The sequence below is a fragment of the Lygodium microphyllum genome, chromosome 2, assembly GCF_053477565.2.
Source record: "Lygodium microphyllum isolate KBCC chromosome 2, Lygodium_microphyllum_v1.1.10, whole genome shotgun sequence".
In the NCBI taxonomy this organism is placed as follows: domain Eukaryota; kingdom Viridiplantae; phylum Streptophyta; class Polypodiopsida; order Schizaeales; family Lygodiaceae; genus Lygodium; species Lygodium microphyllum.
Genome location: NC_141136.1, coordinates 58,828,710 through 58,849,099, shown reverse-complemented (window position 1 = coordinate 58,849,099; position 20,390 = coordinate 58,828,710). Strand labels below are relative to the sequence as shown.

The following is a 20,390-nucleotide window of genomic DNA, read 5'->3' as shown; positions in this document are numbered from 1 at the left end:
CCAAAACTTTAAGTTTGTTTGATTAAACAATTGAAAATCACAGATGATAAATTCTACGAATCTTGACAATCTTTCACGTATTTCACAATGTACACCTGAAACTTTGTATTCCATACAAGGATAGGCCAAGTTTTGTAAATTTATTTGACATCTAATACATGTAGTACAAATTAAACTCTTTTCCGTTGTATGAAAATCATTTTCTCCTCTTGAAAACTTGACAGATGGTACTAAAGTGGAAAAGTTAAACCTATCTATCATAAAACACCACATCAACTGTTTAACACCAACAGACAAAAACCTCTGGATTAGCTTGTAAATCTGCTGCATCAATAACTGCTGGAGGACGACCCAACCGCTGCAATTCATGGTAGATGGTAACCAACTGTGGCAGGTCCAACTCATGGCTGGATGCTGGTAAAACGTTGTCAAATGAAGGCTACAGAGGCAACAGTGAGGTGGTTCAGTGAAATAACTTAACAAAGCAGAAATGTCCAAACATCTATGTGCTTTTTTAACAAAAATGTCTATGTGGCAGCTGAGATTATAAACGGGTTTTACAATACTACTCTCAAGTCTATTTTACTTGTTTAACAACCGGAACTCTGATGATATGGATGAGAGAAATTGCTCCCAAAAAATGTTATCTTCATCTTTCGAAACTAAGATTTTATAACTCTGAAAGCATCTTTCAAAGAGAGCTTGTTGCAAAATCTAGTTTACTCACAAGGGAGTTGAGCGGATTCCTTATAAGAATGAAATGCTTTCCTGTGGTGATAAGCTGAGAAGTCAAGGTATATGTCCTTTGTTTAGCAATATGCTGCAAAATAAAAACACCAACACAGCCAGTCTTTGTTTAACCATGTCTACCAGAAAATATGATCTCCCTCCCTCCCTCTCTTTCCAAACACTATTTATTTCTCTTCTCCTGCACCTCCACAACACCTGCCCCCCCCCCCCCCAAAAAAAAAAAAAGAAAACTCGATATCAACTAGCACTGCTAAAAAAAATGGACCCAACTCAGCATCCTCAATGTGATTCTTCCCGAGCAATTGCAGCTGGAACTGACACACGTTGGTAGTGAAAAGTCGTAAACACTAACCAAGACATGAAGCAAAGGCAAAGTTGTAAATGTGGTAAAAAGCTGTTACCCTATAGAATAAAGGTGTTTTCCCACATGTTAATCATTGAATAAGTGGGATGTTAGAGAAATGAGGCTTGTAAATTAGCTTTGGTAGAAGGTTTAAGAGACAAAGAGCCTTCGTATGCATGCTTCCCACATGGTAACATCCTTATTCAGGAGAGAAAGGAAAGGAAAAACACGGTCATGATTGCCCAAAAAAAGTGAGCCTGAGGAAAAACTTGAGACTCACCCACGAAATAAAACAAAGGATGACTAGAGCATAACAAGAATAAAAGGTCTTTCGTGCCAAGGGATGGGAAAAAACTGCAGAAGCTTGAAGCTTTAAAGTTCAGGATAAAGATGAATTTATGCTACAAGGTCTTCTGCTGTCTTTTATCATGTGGGAGAGAATGATTGTCTCTTGTATCTTCCTACTCTCGTTAATCACCGATGATCAAAATGATTGGTTGGGTTGAAGTTGTGAGAGTGCACAACAAAAAGAGGAAACTGAACATGGAGAGGAGGAGACAAAGAGAACACAGGAGAGAGAAGGAACGATGTGACTAAAATGGCTGAAAGTACAAGGCTGCAACAGTCAGCCCCAACATGCAGCTCTACACGTTAGTGTGGGTGCTAGACAATGGCAGTGGAATGAGAGAATGAGGAGGGCTAGTTGATCACAAAGGATCAATGATGCATAATTGATAATAATAGTGAAAGGACAGGCCACCTATATATAGGCAAAAAATAGGGAAACCCTAAATGTGATCAAACCCCTAAAAAATAGCCAAAATTACACAAAAAGAAATGCACTAATGTGCCCTCCATCTAAAATGTCTAAAACACATAAAATGATAAACAAAGAGAATGTCAAAGCTCCTAATGTCCTCGTCTTACTCAGACTGAAGCTCGCACACAAGAGATGACCATACAAAACACACATGATTGCTAACACCCCTTTACAGATCTTGGATGTGGCAGAAGTCCAAAGGAGATGTAGATTCGAGGGTGGCAGGAAGAGTGCCAAAGCTAACGTAGTTCGTCAATGAAGAAAGCTAGCCAAGGAGCAAGACCCCCTCTCCATATAAATATCTGATCAAATGGAAGGCCACCAAAGGACAATGGAAACGAAGAGGCCTCAAACGGATCACTCCAGAAAACTCCAATCGAGGATAGGTGAGCCAAGTCTCACCCAACTATGAGACAATAGCAAGGAACTATCGAAGGTGCAATAAGTTGTATAGAAACACCAAGGACTAAGGGCCAAAAAGCATACTCCCATCAAGGACTAAGGACTAAGGACCAAGGACTAAGGACCGATGACTAAGGACTAAGGACTAAGAAATCAATACTCGCATCATCAATATCATCCCCGTCTGAAAGGAATGGGAAGTGCGAGGGAACCACCAGAGGAGATGGGAGGGGATGGGATGGAACCTGTGGGATAAATGGTGCACAATCGGAAACAGGTGGGGCAATAGAAAATTGCATCATCGGAGGGCCATGTACAATGGAAGGGGAATGGAGCATAGATAGCCCCATCTCTTACCAACCTATCACAAAAGTGGCTCCTGGAGAAGAATCCTCAACAAAGACAGCCGGCTTAGTGAACATAACACAGGTCCCAATTCTAGGAACGCCATGAACTGAGAGAAGAGGAAAGCCTAAGTCAGGAACAGGTAGGGCCTCAAAAACGGAGGTCAATGGATGGTCAGAAAATAGAAGCAAGGTGCCAACACCACTAATAGACACTGAAGAAATGTCACCACCAATGACGATACCCTCTAATACACGGAGAACTTGTAAAAAATCACCTCAAGTCATAGGATACAATGCACCACTATCAAAGAGCCAAAGCTTCTTAAAAGACAAGAAATGCAAAGAAGGCTCCTCCACCTAATAAATGTGTAGAAACACAGACTCCGTGATAATAGTGGGTGACGAAGTAGAGATAGACGAAGGCTCCAATGTAGATCCACCCTTTGCTCCCAGACAAAGGTAAGGGTATATCCTCCAACACTTCCTCAGGGTGCGAGGTCTTTCCACAATGAGGACACATGGGATATCCTCTACACTTCCCAACAAAAGTCATATCAGAGTCTGAAGATGACTCCAACTTCTTTCTCTTCCCTTTCTTTTGTGTAGTTGTCCTATACCTATAGATAAAACCGCATAAGCACAGCCGTGTACACAAGCTCTGCAAGAATCCATCTCACTGTGATGCATATCCTACTGAAGCACCAATGGAACTAGCTCCTCCCAAGTGAAAGTCTCCTGACTACGAGAAGTGAGAAGACTGGTGTAGAACACATCATATGTCGATGACGGAAGATGTGAGAGAAGTGTCATAGCTAGGTCCTCCGAAGAAATGTTTGTACCAAGGAATGAAAGCTCATCTCAAATCTCCTCCGTCCTATGGATGTAATCCCTCATCATAGGGGAATCTGTAACAGAAACTTGTCGTAGCTTCAACACAAGAGATAATCGATGCCCAAATATCTAGATCCAAAAGAGAGATGCCAACCAATCTCCTCCAAATCTCTGCAGCGGTGCGGAGATGTCTAACATGCACGAGCACAAAATCTTTACAACTCAAAAGGAGAGTTGACATTCAATCCATCCATAAAGCTGCCAAATCCACGGTCACACCATCATGAGGATCCATGGTAGGTTGGGGTATAGGGACTGTAACAAAATCCAAAAGGTCACAGTCGTCGAGGAGATACTCCATGCGGCACAACCATAGAGGGTAGTTCGTCCCATCCAGCTTGTCGAATGTGGAGAGAGAGGTAGGACTGGTACCTGCTCAAGAGATGCCATCAATGCCAATCAAGGACTAGAAGTCCTAGAAGAATATAATAGGAAAGATAAATAAAATGGTGGTCAGTCTAAATGATCCTGAATCACACAATCCCCAATAGGATACACGTCAACCATAGATGTCCTTCAATAAAGTACCTGTAAGAAAACAAACAAGATACTGCCACTGGGATGTCCTCCACCTATATGGGGTCCGGTCAATATGCTGATCAGAGAGCAAGGTAGACAGGGGAGTATCCAAGGTGTGAGAGACGAATGCCGAGCTGAAGGGGCAGATCTGCAAAATGCAGATATGGCTGCAATAAATGCAGTCAAAACAGGTCAAAGACCTGTCACCCAGCCAAGAAAGAGGCCACTTGGCAAAGAGAGAGTTCGTCTAGTAGGAAATACAGAGTAAAAAGGTCTGTTCACCTATAAAAACAGGCCACCCAATACATAACAAATGCCACCCAGCCTTGAAGTGCACTGCCCAGCCTGGATAAGGTCTCACAAGGGTGTATGAAGCCACCAAAATCTGGAGACTGCCCCGCAGGAACAAAATGCAGATGTGGCAGTGTTTCACCTGCCTGAAAACAGGCCACCCAGCTATAGTCTGCCCAAAACGCAGACTGAAGGGGTGTCACCTAACGTAAAACACATGTCAGAACTTGTATAGAGGGCCACCCAGCAGATAGGAGCTACTGCCCAGCAGTAAAAACTGCCGCCCAGCACAAGGAGCTGCTGCCCAGTGAAAAAACCGGTGGAGTGTGAAACACAACAAAACTGCCTGCTTGTCTAGCCAAGAGAAGCTGCCACCTGGCCTGAAATAGACCGCCCAGGTCTGTAATATGTTCACCTGGTCTGAATAATGACTGGCCAGCACAGAAAATAGGCTGTCCAACTAAGAAATGGACCATGCAGCCTAGAGACTGCCCTGCAGGATCAAAACACAAATGTGGCAGTAGTGATCCTGCCTGAAAACAGGCCGCCCAGGCTGTGTTGATGCTGCCCACATATGGAGAGTGGGTCCCCTGATGAAAACGCAAGTCTGGCTGCCAGTAAACAGGCCACCCAAGCTACTGTAATGCTGCCCAGCACTGAATAATCGCCAACAAGCCTAGGAAGAAGTGCCCTCATGCAAAATACAAAATGTTGATGCCAAACACAACCTACTATGGGCTGGAAATAAGCTGCCTTGCATTGTTGGATGTTGAACGCAGGGACTACAACACGTGTGGATGGCGCCACCCTGGTTTTGTTGTGGACAGCATGCTCCTCTTCAAGATTTCCGGCTCCCACAAGTGGCTCTAATACCATGTGAGAGTACACAACGGAAAGAGGATAGTGAATGCAAAGAGAAGGAGACAAAGAGAACGCAGGAGAGAGAAGGAAAAATGTGACTACAATGGCTGAAGGTAAAAGGCTGCAACAATCAGAGGGTAGCAAGGGGATGAGAGAATGAGGGCTAGCTAATCATGAAGGATCGATGATGGATAATGGATAATGAAAGTGGAAGGACAAGCCACCTATATATAGGCGAAAAAGAGAAAAAACCCTACATGTGGTCAAACCCCTAAAAAATAGCCAAAAATGCACAAAAAGAAATGTACTAATGTGCCCTCCATCTAAATTGTCTAGTACACAAAAAATGACGGACAAAAACAATGACAAAGCTCCTAATGTCCTCATCTAACTCAAACTAGGGCTCACAAGCAAGAGATGACCACACAAGACACACATGACTGCTAACTGAAATTGTGTGGATGAAAATTGTTAGCAAGAGAAGCGTGTTGTGTTTATCAGTTTATGACTAACGAATGGGAGTTTTGAGTATATGGTCATTGTAATCAGTCTAAGGAAGTTAAAGAACTACTTCTCCAGAAAGTTTCAAGCCCACGAAGGCTACTAATTTGAAAGCATAAACAAACAAGTTATCTCGTGAATTTTCAGAATCCATGACCGATGGCTGTGCGATCAATGGAAGAGGATGACTTAGAAGATTCACCTCAATTGTTGCAACTTTATCTAGAGGGATTTCAGTTGGAACCCACTTTGGTTGGCACTAATAGTGAAACCAGCCTTCAAACATCCAAATAAGCCACAATACGCAAACACTTAATTCAGCAAAACAATAGAACTTGGCAACTTAAAAACATGCTCAACTAGACCCATGCTCCTAGACCACATGTAACACCTCTTGGATCCAATGCCTAGTGCCCCTTTTGATGTCTGCTTAGATTACAGAAGAGCGATCCAAATTAATTACAACAGGCCAGATCTCTTGCGCTTTCTCAAGCACAATTGATCCACAACCTCTCTGCCACCTTCATTGGTAGACTCCTACCAACTCTAGACTATCCAAAAGCCCACCTGTAGACTTCAGTCTGCCAAAGCCTAGAAAACACAGCCAGCTATTGACTTGAATTCATGGACCAATCTTCAATCAGATCTGTCTGGCACAATTCCCATGCACACCCACACTATTCCTCTCACAAACTATGAGTTTTCCCATGATAGAACTGTGAAACATAAACTTTGTCCATGACAAAAGTGTCCAAAAAGAACATGTGGCTTGAGATCTCAGAGAGAGAGAGAGATTTCCAACCCTATCTGCCATACAAACCTGTTCCAACAAGGTTTAGACCAAGATTAGAAGCATTTCGCTGCCATAAATGGAGATTTGAAGCTGCCCAACAGGTTCCTCATTCTTAGAGGAGAAGATTGGCTGCAATGTCAACACATTCTCGATGACTGAAACCTGCAATTTCTTCTGCAATCATGTTGTGGGAGCTAAAAGGAGGCAGATGAAGAAGAATATAGCAAGTCCATTCTCCCAAATGAACCCTTACCAATGAAAAGTGCTCAAGAGCTGATTTAATCACCAAGGGACTGCTTGCTAATGCATTAAATGCCAAAGGGCCTGCTTAAAATATATAAGTCACAAGGTCACTGCTTGGACATTAAATCCACTTCCACATTCACTGAAAGTTGCATGTCAACCTCAGAAATGCACATTTCCCAAGTTCCTTTCAATTTGTCATTGAGCTACACAGCTCATCGCAGTTCCTTTGGTCCTGTCTTTTGAACCACACAACTCCTGACACTAGACAATGTCTAGAAACAATGGATCTAAGCACTATGCCCAAGCGCTCATGGTTCCAAATTCAACATTTTGAATTAAAAAATAGTACTGTGTAATTGCTGAGAAATTCTTGCATATTCTAGTGGCATCCACTACATGTATCGCAATGTACCATTACCAAAATGGTACTTACTAGCAAGCAAATAACCAAACATAAATGAACAAATACAAGCATCTATCACACAAATCATGGATGTCTCAAAACTACAATAATGTCAACACACAATGCATGTATACAACCTAAAAGATCTCCAAACAACCTCCAAATATCAAAGTCTATATGTGCCAAGGAAGTAAAAGCACCACTTGTTACACCCTTGGACATTAGACCCTTCGCTTCCCAACCATAGAACCAAACGGGCTCACCCTCGATCCTAGGGCCAACAGCATTGCTCAAGAGCTCACAATTACAAATTTAGCATTCTTATTTAAAAATGTTAACATATAATTGCTAAACATTATGGTTCTTTCAACTGGCAAGAAATGCCATGCTCGTGTAAGAACTTGGAAAACTCGTGGGAGGTAAACTCACCACCACTATCACTCCTCATGGTTCTGATACAACCACCAATCTGATTTTCTACAATATGCACCCATGTAGAGAAGTATGCGAACATGTCATATTTATACTTTAAGAAGTACACCCATACATCTCCAACAGTCATCCACAATCAAAAAGAAGTATAGCATGTCATTCAGGGCAGTAGGGAATGCTGGATTGGATGAACAAACGAGTCCTAAGCCCACAAGTGAAGTTTGGTGGTCTCAATACCAAGAGATGTGGTACCTCTAAAATAGTGAAACACTCACATGCTAACCTACCAATGAGTCAAAAGAGGAGAGGTAGAAAATGACCTCGCATGATAGCTTGGTGTTGGCTAGGTAGAATGGGCCAAACCAATTGTCGATATCTAGTGCATCTATCACCTCCAAACCATTAAGTGGGAGTTCAGTATTTGTATTGAGAGTAGAAACACGTGTACGCTTCAATATGCTACAGGTTAAAAGAGCCTCCATATGTTACTTCTATTTCAAAAGGAAGGTCCTATTGAGCTACCTTAAGCTTAGCCTAAAATTAAACTCGTGTTATTACCTGAATTCATTTGGCTCTCATACAGCCCCAAAAAGGGATCCCAATCATATTCGATCAAGTGTGCATTTCTAGAGTCTTGGCAGTACAAGGGAATCATGGGTGTTGCCATAGTTTATCCCTGTCATCACATATCTCCGCCAAATTCCATCATAAACTCATCATCATCATCAAGTTTTACTGCTGTCTTACCCTCTCCATATGGGTCCAAGCTGACTGTCATCATCTTTTTTCTGCCATTGCCATATCATACACGGTTGTGTTTGTTTTCTCCCTCCATCAACTATCTCCAGAGCTTCCATCCAAGCTTTCCTCTCTGCAGTGTTTGGCATCTCCAGCCTAAATACAGTGTTTTTCCATGCAGTGCTACCATCCAAACTCAAACCAGCTAATTTTTGGCTATGCTAACTCTCCACTTATGGCCATCACAACCAAGAGTTGTAATATTATTGCCTAAATTTCTTCCACTCTCGTACAATCAAAAAAGAATTCCAATTAACTTGAATCCAATACAAATTTCTAGAGTTTTGGTACAACAATTGGCTCAAAAAGTCCTGTAAAAGAGATGATCGCTAATCAAGAAATCCATCTCAAGGGCAACCTCTACAGCATAAGAGCCATGCTACAACATCTCCAATCCCATGTCATCTACACCCCAATGCTTCCAACCTCTTATGAAATTGTAGATCTCAAAGCATTAAAGTTAGAACTCTGTATTATTGTCCTGGTCATTACCAAAATATGATGCTAAGTCATGGTGACTCTCATGAATTGACCCATCTGTCGAACTCATGCCCATTGAGGACACTTGGCAATGCTTCTGACCCTTTTGCTTGCAGTTGAAAAACCTATTCTCCTCCTATGCCTCTTTGGAAGGGTATCTCCCAGTACTGTTGGACTTGCCCTTCTCTTTGGCTATGCAGTAACACAGTGGTTAGGCTGTCCAGCCTTCCTACAACTCTCTCATCTCTCGAATGTGGTGGCCATCTTCAGTGTCTACTCCAAGGAATCTCAACACTGCACCTACAAATCGATGAAAACAGAGGTACACAGCTTTCCACCATTATATTCCAGGTTATTATCGAGGAGGGGAGAGCACATAGTTTTAGGATTCATTCACTACTTTGTGGACTTCCACAAATTCCTTAAACACTTTCCCTAGAGCTAGATCAACAAGGAGGCTGCAAGAAATGGGAGTACTACTGTATGAATCAAATGATACAGCACCAATCCCTCCATCAGCTGAGGGATTTAATTGGAAGTAAGAATGTGTGTTAGGGCATGTATCAGTTTAATAGTAACAAATGGGCCAAGTTTGTTTAACGGGGACCCGTCCAATGACACACTCAGAGTTGGACGATCTAGTGAATGCTTATCAAATACCAGAAACATGGGCAACCAGAACATTCACTCCCAATAGCTAACTTCTTCAAGTCCCTACCAACGATGGTTCAAAATCATGCAAACCCCCAGCTCTAACCTATCCATACATTATTTTTCAATGTCTACATGACATCTGTTTAAGAACCGTTATTTATAAACTGGAAAACCCTGTTATTAACTTTTTAAGTACGGGACAAACAAATACATCCATGGTGGAACATAATAAAAAGAAGTCTCAAGTTTGTGTGTAATATTGCAAGGACAACATAGAGCCAGCTAAGGAAGTCCATCCAGATTTTCAGATGCAAACCTTACAATATCGGTACCTCTTTTTACAGGGCCCCATTACCACATTTTGAAAAACTTTGTTGCCATCTGACTCCTGCACAAGGCAATCAGAAATTAAACATTTCCAGCAGTTTACTTGATCATGAGAAAAGTATTTGCACCATGAATGAGGACTGCTATACCATTGCTGCAAGTAGCTCTTCTCGATAGGGCCTTTCTGCTCCTGTAACTTGCAGGTAATGTGCATAAAATGGTTCATCAACAACTTCAGTATCATCCCTCTGATGCAAATTTACAGGTATTAATGAAATATGTGAAATATCATCGATGAATTTATTGATCATATTTTAAAATTGAAAGAGAATTTGGTCTGGTGTCAACATCAATGAGGCGATTTCTACATGTGTTCTCAAGCATAACCCGTGACGGTTTTATAGGTTAATTCGTAGGAAAATAGAACAATGCTTTAACACCAAGAAAAATTTGAGGAAAAAACCAAATATGATGATCTGTTTCGTCATTGGTTCAAGTCTCGTGAGGGATCCAAGGAAGAAACACCCCTAGTGTTGTTCACATGTGGTGTCTCAAGGCCCATGCATTCTGCATTTGCATCAATCGCATAATGGCAAGAGGAAGAATTCCCACATACAAAGTGCTGCGATTTTGACAAACTGTAAGCACCAGAGCTTTGTGCTACTGCCAGTGAAATAAATCTTAATGTGCATTACAATAGGCAGTGGATCTTTCGATTTATCTGTGAGTGTGCAATTGACATAATTTAAGCTTGGGCCTGGCTTGAGGATTGCTGCCCCTTTTGAGTAATGATCTATGATCGGGTGCTGACTTGAGGATTGCGAAACTTTGCCCCTTTTAAGTATAGCTTGAATTCTGATATATTGCTGACACCGCTTGAGCTTGGAACTGGCTTGAGGGTTGCCAAATTTTTGACCTTTTGAGGATGATCTGTGACTGACACCATTTGCGCTCGGGACTGACTGGAGAAGTCGCGATTTTTACCCTTGTGAGGATTGTCAAGTCCTACAAAAAAAAAAGGAAAGAAAAAAGACCGCTTCGTGTGTTACCTGGGCGAAGGAATACATGAGACTGGTGCTGAGAGATCGGGGTCCAGACCACGCATGTATGACCTCAAACTGGTTCACAGTGCTGCTGCTGCTGTCTGATGGTGATGCGGTGCCAACGGCATCTGACATGCTGATGGTTTCGGTCGACGATTGATGATGGTGTCAGTCACCCTGTTGGAGGCTGGAGGTTAGATTGCGATAATGATGCTGATAGGAAGAATGATGGTCAATCAGTATTATAATGTTGACAATAATTATGGTCAACCCGTATCATAATGTAGGGAGTCTGGGGCTTAGATTCAAATGATGCTGCTGACAGTAATGATGGCGTCGATGATAAATGATTGATAATAATCACTAGTGCAAATTACAATACTAGGCCACTCTTCTAAGCGGCAAGCAAAGTTATCGTGCTGCTTAGTTCAACAATCCATTTTTCATTTTTGTCTCTCCTCTTTTTCCTCTTTCTCTCTCCCCAAATTCCTTATGTCTAATTTTTCTCTCTCTTTTTTTCTTTGCCTTCTGTTTTAGTTTATTTTTTCTTTTCTCTTGGTTTTCTCTCTCACTCTCTTTTTCTCCCCGCTTTTCTTCTCTCTCTCTTTCCTTTTATTCTCCCCCCTCTCTCCTCTCTTTTCCTTCTCTCTCCCTCCCTTCTTTTTCTTTTTTTTCTTTTTCCTCTCTCTCTCTTCATTCTCTTTTTAAATTTTTTCTTTTCTCTCTTTTCTTTTCTTCTCTTTCTCCTCTCTTTTCCTTCTCTCTTTCTCTTCTATTTTTTATTCTCTCTACATGTTCTCTCTCTTCTTCTTCTTCTTCTTCTTTCACTTTCTTTCCCCCCCCCCCCCTAATCTCTCTTAAAGTATATAAATTTTATCTTTTCCTTTTATAATTCTCTCTTTATGTTTATATTCTCTCTCTCTCTCTCTCTCTCTCCGCCCCCTTTTCTTCTTCTCCCCTTTCTCTTAATTCTCTTTTTTTTCTTCTCTCCCTCTCTCCCTTTTAAATTTTATCTTTTTTTTCTCTTCTTTCTTTTAAATTATATATATATATATATCTTTAAAAAATATTTAAATTTAAAGAAAACTATTTTCTCTTTTTCTCTTTCTTCTTCTTATTCTTCTTTTCTCTCTCTCTCCCCTCTCCTCTCCTTTCTTTCTCTCTCCTCTTTTTTCCTTTTTTTTCTCTCTTCAAATTTTGTTCTTTTCTCTTTCTTTTAAATTTTATCTTTCCTCTCTCTATAATTCTCTCTATGTTCAAATTCTCTCTCTTCTTCTTATTATTTTCTCTCTCTCATTTTCTTCTCTCTGTCTCTGACTCCCTTTCTCCTCTTTTCTTTTTTTCTTTTTCTTTTTCTCTCTCTCTTAAATTTTATATTTTCTCTCTCTATAATTCTCTTTCTCTCTGTTCCCCTCTCTCTCCCTCTCTCTCTTCTTCTTTCTTTTTTGCTCTTTATATATATCTCTCCTTATTTTTATTAAAAAGAAAGTTTCTCTTTTTTTCTTTTCTCTTTCTTTTAAAATTTATATTTCCTTTCTCTATAATTTTCTCTCTCCTCTTTTCCTTTTTTCTTTTCTTCTCTCTCTCTTAAATTTTATATTTCCTCTCTCTATAATTCTCTTTCTTTCTTTTAAATTTTATCTTTCCTCTCTCTATAATTCTCTTTCTTTCTTTTAAATTTTATCTTTCCTCTCTCTATAATTCTCTCACTGTATTCAAATTATTTCTTTTTTTCTTATTTTCTCTCTCATTTTCTTCTCTTTGTCTCTCTCCCCTTCTCTCCTCTCTTTTCCTTTTTTCTTTTCCTCTCTCTCTCTCTTAAATTTTATATTCCCTCTCTCTATAATTCTCTTTCTCTCTATTCCCCCTATCTCTCCCTCCCTTCCTCTCCTCTTCTTTTTTTTTGCTCTTTCTCTTTCTCTCTCTCCTTATTTTAATTAAACAAAACATTTACATTAAAAAGTTTAGTTTGAGAGAGAGAGAGAGAGAGAGAGAGAGAGAGAACCTAGGCCCTATGCATGAGAGAGAGGGGAAGGGGGAGAAGAAAAATGTTTAATTAAAAAAAGACTATTCTCTTTCCTCTTTCTCCCCTTTCTCTCTCCGTCTTTTTCTTTTTATCATTCTTCGTCTACTCTCTCTCCCTCTCTTTTATTTTATTCTATTTCCTTCTCAAAGTGTGTGAAAAACTATGTTCGAAAAACTTTAAATTAAAAAAATTAAAATATTTAATAAAAAATTTAAATTAAAATTTTTAATCTAACTTTGAGAGAGAGAGAGAGAGAGAGAAACTTTTGATTTAAAAAGAAGTTTGATTTAATTAAAGGAGAGAGAGAGAGAGAGAGAAAGAAAGAGAGAAAACCTAGGCCCTACACATGAGAGGGAGGGAGGGGAGGGGGAAAGAATTTAATTAAAAAGGGGAGGGGAAAAGAAAGAGAGTGATTATAAGTGAAAGAGAGGGAAAGGGGTTTTAATTTAAGGCTTTAATGAAAAAAGGGAAGGGGAAGAGAAAATGAGATATTGCACCTGAGAAAGAGGAGGGGAGGGGGTTTTGATTAAAAAAGGGAGGTTTGGAAAAGGGGGTAGGTTCAAGAAGCCCTCCGGAAGTTTGGGGCTTTCCGAACCTATAGCTAAAATAATATAGTAATAAGATGATCATGACGACAATTAACAATATTGCTAATAGTAATTGTTTATAATTATAATTCTAATGTTTATAGTAATGGTGATGATGATGAATAATGATATGACTACCTAGTCATAATAATAATGATGATTAGTGAGATCAAGGGAGCTCGGCTGGTTAAAACACACGACTATGAGAGTAGGAACTAGCCTGGATCAAAGATAAAAATAATTCCACTCGCATCGTGTGGTCTTCATTGAAAGCTTTTTGAGTTCCTAGATCAAACACATATGATTTCTTATTTATTCTATACAATATATATTAGAAGGCTAGAAGAAACCATAGTAAGAACTTTTAGATCATATGCAAGTGAGCTTTCCAATAAAGCATCCCAATAGCTATACTTTGTGTAAACCATACTTGTAAAAACTATTTCTTGATCCTGTTGGGACGCATGGATGTCTCCAAGATCCTTTGTTAACCTCTCAAGATCCAAAAGAGTTTTTGAGCATCCAGGCATTGATCTCAAAAAATCTTTAGAGTATCTTTGTATTCCAACAAGCATATATGAACCAATATGTACAAGTGCTTTCTTTGACCTCATTTCCCCATAGTAATAGGGTTAATCACAGCCTTCTTGCAACATCTCCCCATTATTTATCATCCTTGAGGAATCCTTCTAACAACATCTTCACCTAGATATTCTTGCTCGTCCAAAAACGTATATCCAATACAAGGAGTATATTCCAAAAACATTTGTTTAATATGAGAAATATATTTCAATTCCGAAGAGTGCTCCTCAAAAGTATCTTCATCTTCTAGCACATAGGATTTGTGCTCAATCTTGCTTCAATGAACCATGCAAGCATCATCCACTAAGTTTGTATAACCAACTCATCATTAAATAACATTACCACAATCAACACCAACACCATCATGATGCATGACTAGAAACATTACTCCAAACATCAACAAACTCACAAGAGACATCCAAACCCTGTTCAAAAAACAACAAACACAAACCTAAATCTTTGTCATCAAGGAAAACACATGTCAATCATGCATTGCCATAAGCTATAGGAGACTTAGGAGAGCCCTTCCCCTTGTCTATATGGCTAGAAATAGCAATAGTATATGTAGCCAAACAACCTTTCTCCATATCAAAAAAGCTATCCACATTGATGTGTTTCCTTCTACATGCATGCATGCCTTCTCTTCCACACTGCTACAACTTATAGATAGCCCATAAGAAAAATCTTGTACTTTCTGCCATATTGGATATACTATATCAATGTAGTCCTCATAATACCAACCCATCTCTCTAATCTCATTGAGATACACCTAATATAAAATGTGAAAATGCCTATATGATTGATCATTCATAATAAAACCTAGAGGACGAACAAAGAAAAAACTCTTGAAAATTGGGAGATGATTACCTGGCTACTAACAAGGTCGTTTGGCACACAACCTCAAGTCCTTGCAGAGTGAGATATATGTCTGCCTCGTTATCCACCACACCAAATTATAAAATGTGTTTTTCAACATAAGCAATCCATGCATAGATATCTTCATTTAGATCCCTATGAAAACTAGCCATCAAACCAAAACACCAATGCCACTTATAGCGCTCCTTTGTGGAGGCACCAAGATTTATGTAGTACAAGCAATGAAAGGGAGGAAATCCTCCTCACATCCCAATGAAAGAAGACAAAGGAGCATTAGTAGAGTTTCATAGCTTGGTGCTATGGCTTAATAGGTATGGTCTTTGACCACCAAAATTCATTCTAACAATATCTTTGCATACATAACCAAGGAACACTATAAAAGTGCAACCCAAAACCACCACCCAACCAACCAAACAAAGCATCATAATGTAAAGCCAACCCATTAGGAGGAAACAAATCCGAATGCATAGTCAAACCATGAAATTCCATAGGCTTTGCAATATCAAACATGTATGAACTTGTACGACCACTTGCATGGCAATGCATGCTTTTCACCAAACAAAGTAACCAACTCCCGTGTATGATTTTTCCTGTAAAGAGTCAAACTCTGACTACATGGCCCTCTCCCAAGAGTGACTATCACCACAACGTATAGTCTCATCATAAGTGAGAGGCTCACCTGCATCTGTCACCACCACATAATCAATGAGGGGCTCAAATCGCTCATGAGAACATTTGGCTCTAATAGAGGTAGGATCAGAAGCCTGCACATTCTGTCTAACATCATGGTCATGGGCCATTGGAGCATTTGCTATTGCTGCAGGTTGTCTAGCTGGTTGTATAGGAGCAAGAGGATCTTTCTAAAATATAACCCTAAGTATCTCGACTATTCGCTCAGGCTGTTTATGCATCTTTTTCTCATGGAAAACTGCATCATGGCTGTGGATGACTTTTGGATCCCATAGGCGATAGCCCATCTCACCTACATTTCCATAACTAAGAAATATGCATTTCATAAACTTAGAATTTAGCTTTGTGCACTTGACCTTGGGTACATGGCAAAAAGACTCACAACCAAAGACATGCAAATGAGCATAGGAGGGAGGTTTTACAGATCACACCTCCTTTACAACCTAAAAGTTAATAGTACTGCAAGGAGATCGATTGATCAAGTGTACGGCAATAGTCACTACCTCAACCCAAAACTACTCTCGTAAGCCTACCTAGCTAAGCATACTACGGGACATTTCCTCTATTGTCCTATTCATGTGCTCATCCATACCATTTTGGGGTGAGGTATATGGGGTAGTCAACTAATGCTTAATACCCCTTTCAGCATAAAACTGCTCAAAGGCTTTAGAGACATACTCACCCCCATTATCTGACCGTAGGCATTTCAGCCTATACCAGACTGGTTCTCAACCAATGCAAGCCAATGCTGAAAGATAGCCAAAATATCAAATTTCAACTTTATGGGATATGACCAGACCTTATGTAAGTAATCATTAATGAATGTGACAAAGTACTTCACGCCTCCTAATGACTGACAAGGCATAGGTCCACATATATCAGAATGAACAAGAGCCAAAAGCTCACCCATGCGCAAAGTGCCAGACTTTCTATACGTGCTACATGTTTGCTTGCCATACAAACAATGATCACATGACTCAAAACACTTATAGTCAAGGGACAGAAGATACTGCAAACGAGTAAGCATTTTCATTTCCTTTAAGGACATGTACCCAAGGCAATGATGCCAAAGAGATAGATGTGAAACTACAACCACAAAAAAAACATGATCTATGGATCCATATACAATCTAGGGATATAAAATGCCACACTTGGCACCATGTGTTAGAACAAGGTTCCCATGGGTGATCTTCCAAGAAGATTTCCAAAAGGAAACAAAGTAACCCTCATCATCCAGTGTACCAATAGAGATAAGACTCTTCGTGAGAGCTGGTACATACCGAACATTATGCAAAGTGAACATGCTGCTTGAACCAAATTGCAACCGAATATCACCAATACCAACTATCTGCAATGCCAGGTCATTCCCCAAATGGACAGATCTAGTCATACTATGATAGGAGTAGAACCACTCTTTTGAGAGTCACATGAAAGAAAGCCCCTTTATCCATCAATTAACACTGAGTAAAACCAGGTAAGGCATCAATTTTTTGTGACTCATCAAAAAGAGAAGCTGTAGGTATGTGATCATCATCAGAGTCAAGTTGTTGCACTACATTGATCTCTTCATCTTAACACTCGACTTAGCAAGGACAATGTTGCGATCATCAGACTTGTTGTGCACTTTCCCTTTACCCTTTTCGTTGTGATTGTCATTGCACATTTTATGACACTGCGGCTTGATATGTCTTGCTTTCCCACAATAATGGCATGTCAAAATTGACTTACATCCATAGGACTGACTCTTGCGAGACTATCCACTAGATAGAATGAGACTTCTATGAGTCTCTACCACGATGGTTATTCCCACTCTTGCCACCATGGCGACTATGGGAGCTTTCGCTCAATCGCCAAGACCCACGGAACGCTTATTATTTCAAGTGTTCCAAGCCGAGCACTAATGGCTACCTATCACATAGCCGACGCGCCATCCATATCTACGGGTGTAGTGAGCTTACCTCCATGCCGTTCGAGTTACCTCCTCTCCCGCGCACTCCGGTAGCTCCACGATCCAAGTGTAAGCTTCAAGCAAGCTCCATCCTCAAGCTCCACGCTCCAAGCTCCATCACTGCGAGCAAGAGAAGAGAAGAGAAGAGAAGAGGAGAAGAGAGGAGAAGATGGAGAGCTTCTCCACCCCACGGTCCCCCACCCTCACACACTCACTCCCTCACACTCTCACACTTCCTCTCTCAAGCACAAGCTCAAGCAAGCAAGAAGAAGAAGAAGAAGAAGAAGAAGAGAAGAGCCACTTTTTACTACACACAAGAATGAGCTTCTCATTCACTTTTCAACTTTATATACAAAACCCTAAATCCCTTTTTGGGCTGTCATCCCCTTTTTCCTTTTTTACATGGCCGACAGTAGCCTAGGCCCTTTTTCCCATTGTCCTTCTATCTTCTTAGCTTTCTTTCCACCGCCCATCTATATTTACAAATTGCACGAGTGAGAGCCCGGCATTCTTTGAATTAAACCGTGATGCACTTGCGCTCTTTTATGCAAGTTTTGTCTTGCGCTTTTCCTTGTGCGCCTTTGCCTTCCATTTCTCTTGCCTTGGCCTTTTAAGGTTGCCCTTGCGCTTTTGGCATTTTCTCCTCTTCTTTCTTCAATCGAGCTACCTTTTTTCCACCTTTGCCCTATGTCTTTTTTATTTCCTTTTGCTTTCTTCGTGTTGGGGTTAACATTACCCCCTCTTAGACGAGTGCCAGTCCCATGGCACTCTGCGTCGAAGGTAGCATGCAGAGCTTGCACCGAAGACGTGGGTGGAAGGGATTGTGGTGGCTTGCCTTGGGGGAGGTCGGATGCTAGTGCGGATGAAGGTCGTTGGTGGCACTGCATTGTTCCGATTGACGGATGAGAGGATTGTTGTAGGGGGCAATAGGGCTACTCTCTATTGGGAATGGCCACGTATAGTTGGCACGGGGGTTGGTGTTCGTGGGATGCTTGTGCTCATGAGGATGCTTTGGTGGTTTGCATGATGAAGTAAAGGACAAGAGGTTAGAGTGGAGTGTGGATGTAGAGTTGATGGCGCTTCCGTTGAAGTCTTTAAGACCTGCAATTGGAAAACCTCTCAGGTGGTCTCTCCCTAAGGGGTAGTGCTAGTCTTCTTAGCGTGCACAAGACATATTTTGATTAGTTTGGGAGACAGGTCGAACTCTAAGCAAGCCTGGAGTGTTGTCCCACACTTGAGGACCCAAACCGTGTATAGAATTTGGTGCAGATATTATGTGTGTGCTCGTGAATACTTAGATATTACGTAGGTAGAAGATTACGGCCTGGTCTCTCATAACGTTGTGTGGGTGAAGCGAAGTGGTTTATGATAGAAAGAAGTACGCGTGAAGGTGGGTGCAACATCATGTGCATTGTGATTGGATGACGTAGCAGGATAGAACCCAGGGATAGTGTACTATCCTTAGGTGGTAGACATGGGGCCGGTGCGATGAGGACGATGTACTGTGCATGGCCATTCGTGCGGTGCATGCGTCAAGTGATTGCCATGGTTTTAAGGCAGAGTATAAGGGGAATTGTGTGAGTGTGTCAGGGTGACAGGTCTAACCATAGGCGAGAGAGGCTCCCTACCTATGTCCTGCCCTTGAGGTGCCCTGAATGATTGTGGGGGGTGCTAGGGGGCTAGGAGACTGGGGGGGGGGGGGGCGACCAAGGACACTAGACGCACCTAATTTGAGGGCCCCTAGGTGTGGTGTTGTGATCGTGGGTGCTTTTTATTTTGTCGTTATTTTGTTTTCTTCTCTCTTTTTTTTTGCCACAATACAACCATTGCGATATGCGGAGGCTATGAGCCTTCCAATAGGTCGAGACATGTCAAGCCTCGGAGGCTCAGGAACTGGATATACCCGTGATGATTTTGCCCTAGCCTCGTTGTTAGGGGAGCCGTTGTTGCGATATTGGTGCGATTGCAGTGATGCCCGTCGTGAGCTCACCGTAGAGCTCGGCCCAAGAAGAGAGTGTAGCCCATGACTATGCTTTGGTTCGTGCAATGTAGGCACTCGCAAGGGTGATTTTTCGTGTTCAGCAACGTGGCTTTGTTGCGGTTCTTGTGCAGTTGGTGGTCTTGCGGTGGCCTAGCCATTGAACACGTTTGCACAAAGACCTGTGTCATCCTGCATCCACTTGTCACTTCGTGAGAGGATATGCTTGCTTGCGTTAAGTACATCGAACAAATGCAATCATGTTAAGACATAATTTTTTAGAATGCTATGATGTCTATTGCGATGCCTATCCCATTGCTTGTTAAGGTCACATACATTAACGATAGGTAAAGGAAATGAGTACAAGTGGGGATCTTGCCCCTTTACTCAAAAAAGACAAAAAGTTGCGTCCTGATAACTTGTCAAGCTACTTGTATATCATAGGAGTTTAGTCGATTTGTACTAGGCGGGGTGAGTCCGATTGGTTAGGCGACTGGGGTGGTGCTGGGACGGGACTTTCGTGAGGTCGGGCAGGGCACATGTCGGTTGGGACATGAATGGTGTAGTCTCGGCCCGCCACCGTTTCCAAAATGCCTTTACATTATTCATTGAACTCTTCCCTATCTCGGGCCGCCTTTTTTGCCCTTGAGCATCTGGTGTTTGAGCGTACGTTGGGGGTTTGTGCCACTGGTGTTGCCACTTCTTGTGCGCTTTGTTGAGCTTTGACTTTCCTAGTCCGCAGGTTTTTCGGCCTTCGCTTGGGGCGGTGTCGCTTAGGGCACATAGCGCACCGACGGAGGGG

The 20,390-nt window shown here is 41.3% G+C and overlaps 1 protein-coding gene across 6 annotated transcripts in view; it reads right to left on the bottom strand.

Annotated features, from left to right (window-relative positions):
- LOC148039779 (branched-chain-amino-acid aminotransferase-like protein 2) overlaps positions 1-11,247 on the bottom strand; it is a 175,170-nt gene extending 163,923 nt beyond the window's left edge. For 3 of the 6 annotated variants that reach the window (XR_015693304.1, XR_015693303.1, XM_087694030.1), the window contains exons 1-5: positions 10,908-11,247; positions 10,008-10,106; positions 9,848-9,919; positions 728-820; positions 302-439 (exon numbers count right to left, since the gene is read on the bottom strand). Coding sequence is in view for 4 of the 6 variants with exons in the window: in XM_087694030.1 (XP_087550156.1) it covers positions 302-439; positions 728-820; positions 9,848-9,919; positions 10,008-10,106; positions 10,908-11,036 (531 nt within the window). In the remaining 2 variants the exon portion in view is untranslated. The remainder of the gene's footprint in view (positions 1-301; positions 440-727; positions 821-9,847; positions 9,920-10,007; positions 10,107-10,907) is intronic. The other 3 variants (XM_087694013.1, XM_087694022.1, XM_087694003.1) reach the window with 2 other exon arrangements.
- Between the last annotated feature and the right edge of the window lie 9,143 nt (positions 11,248-20,390).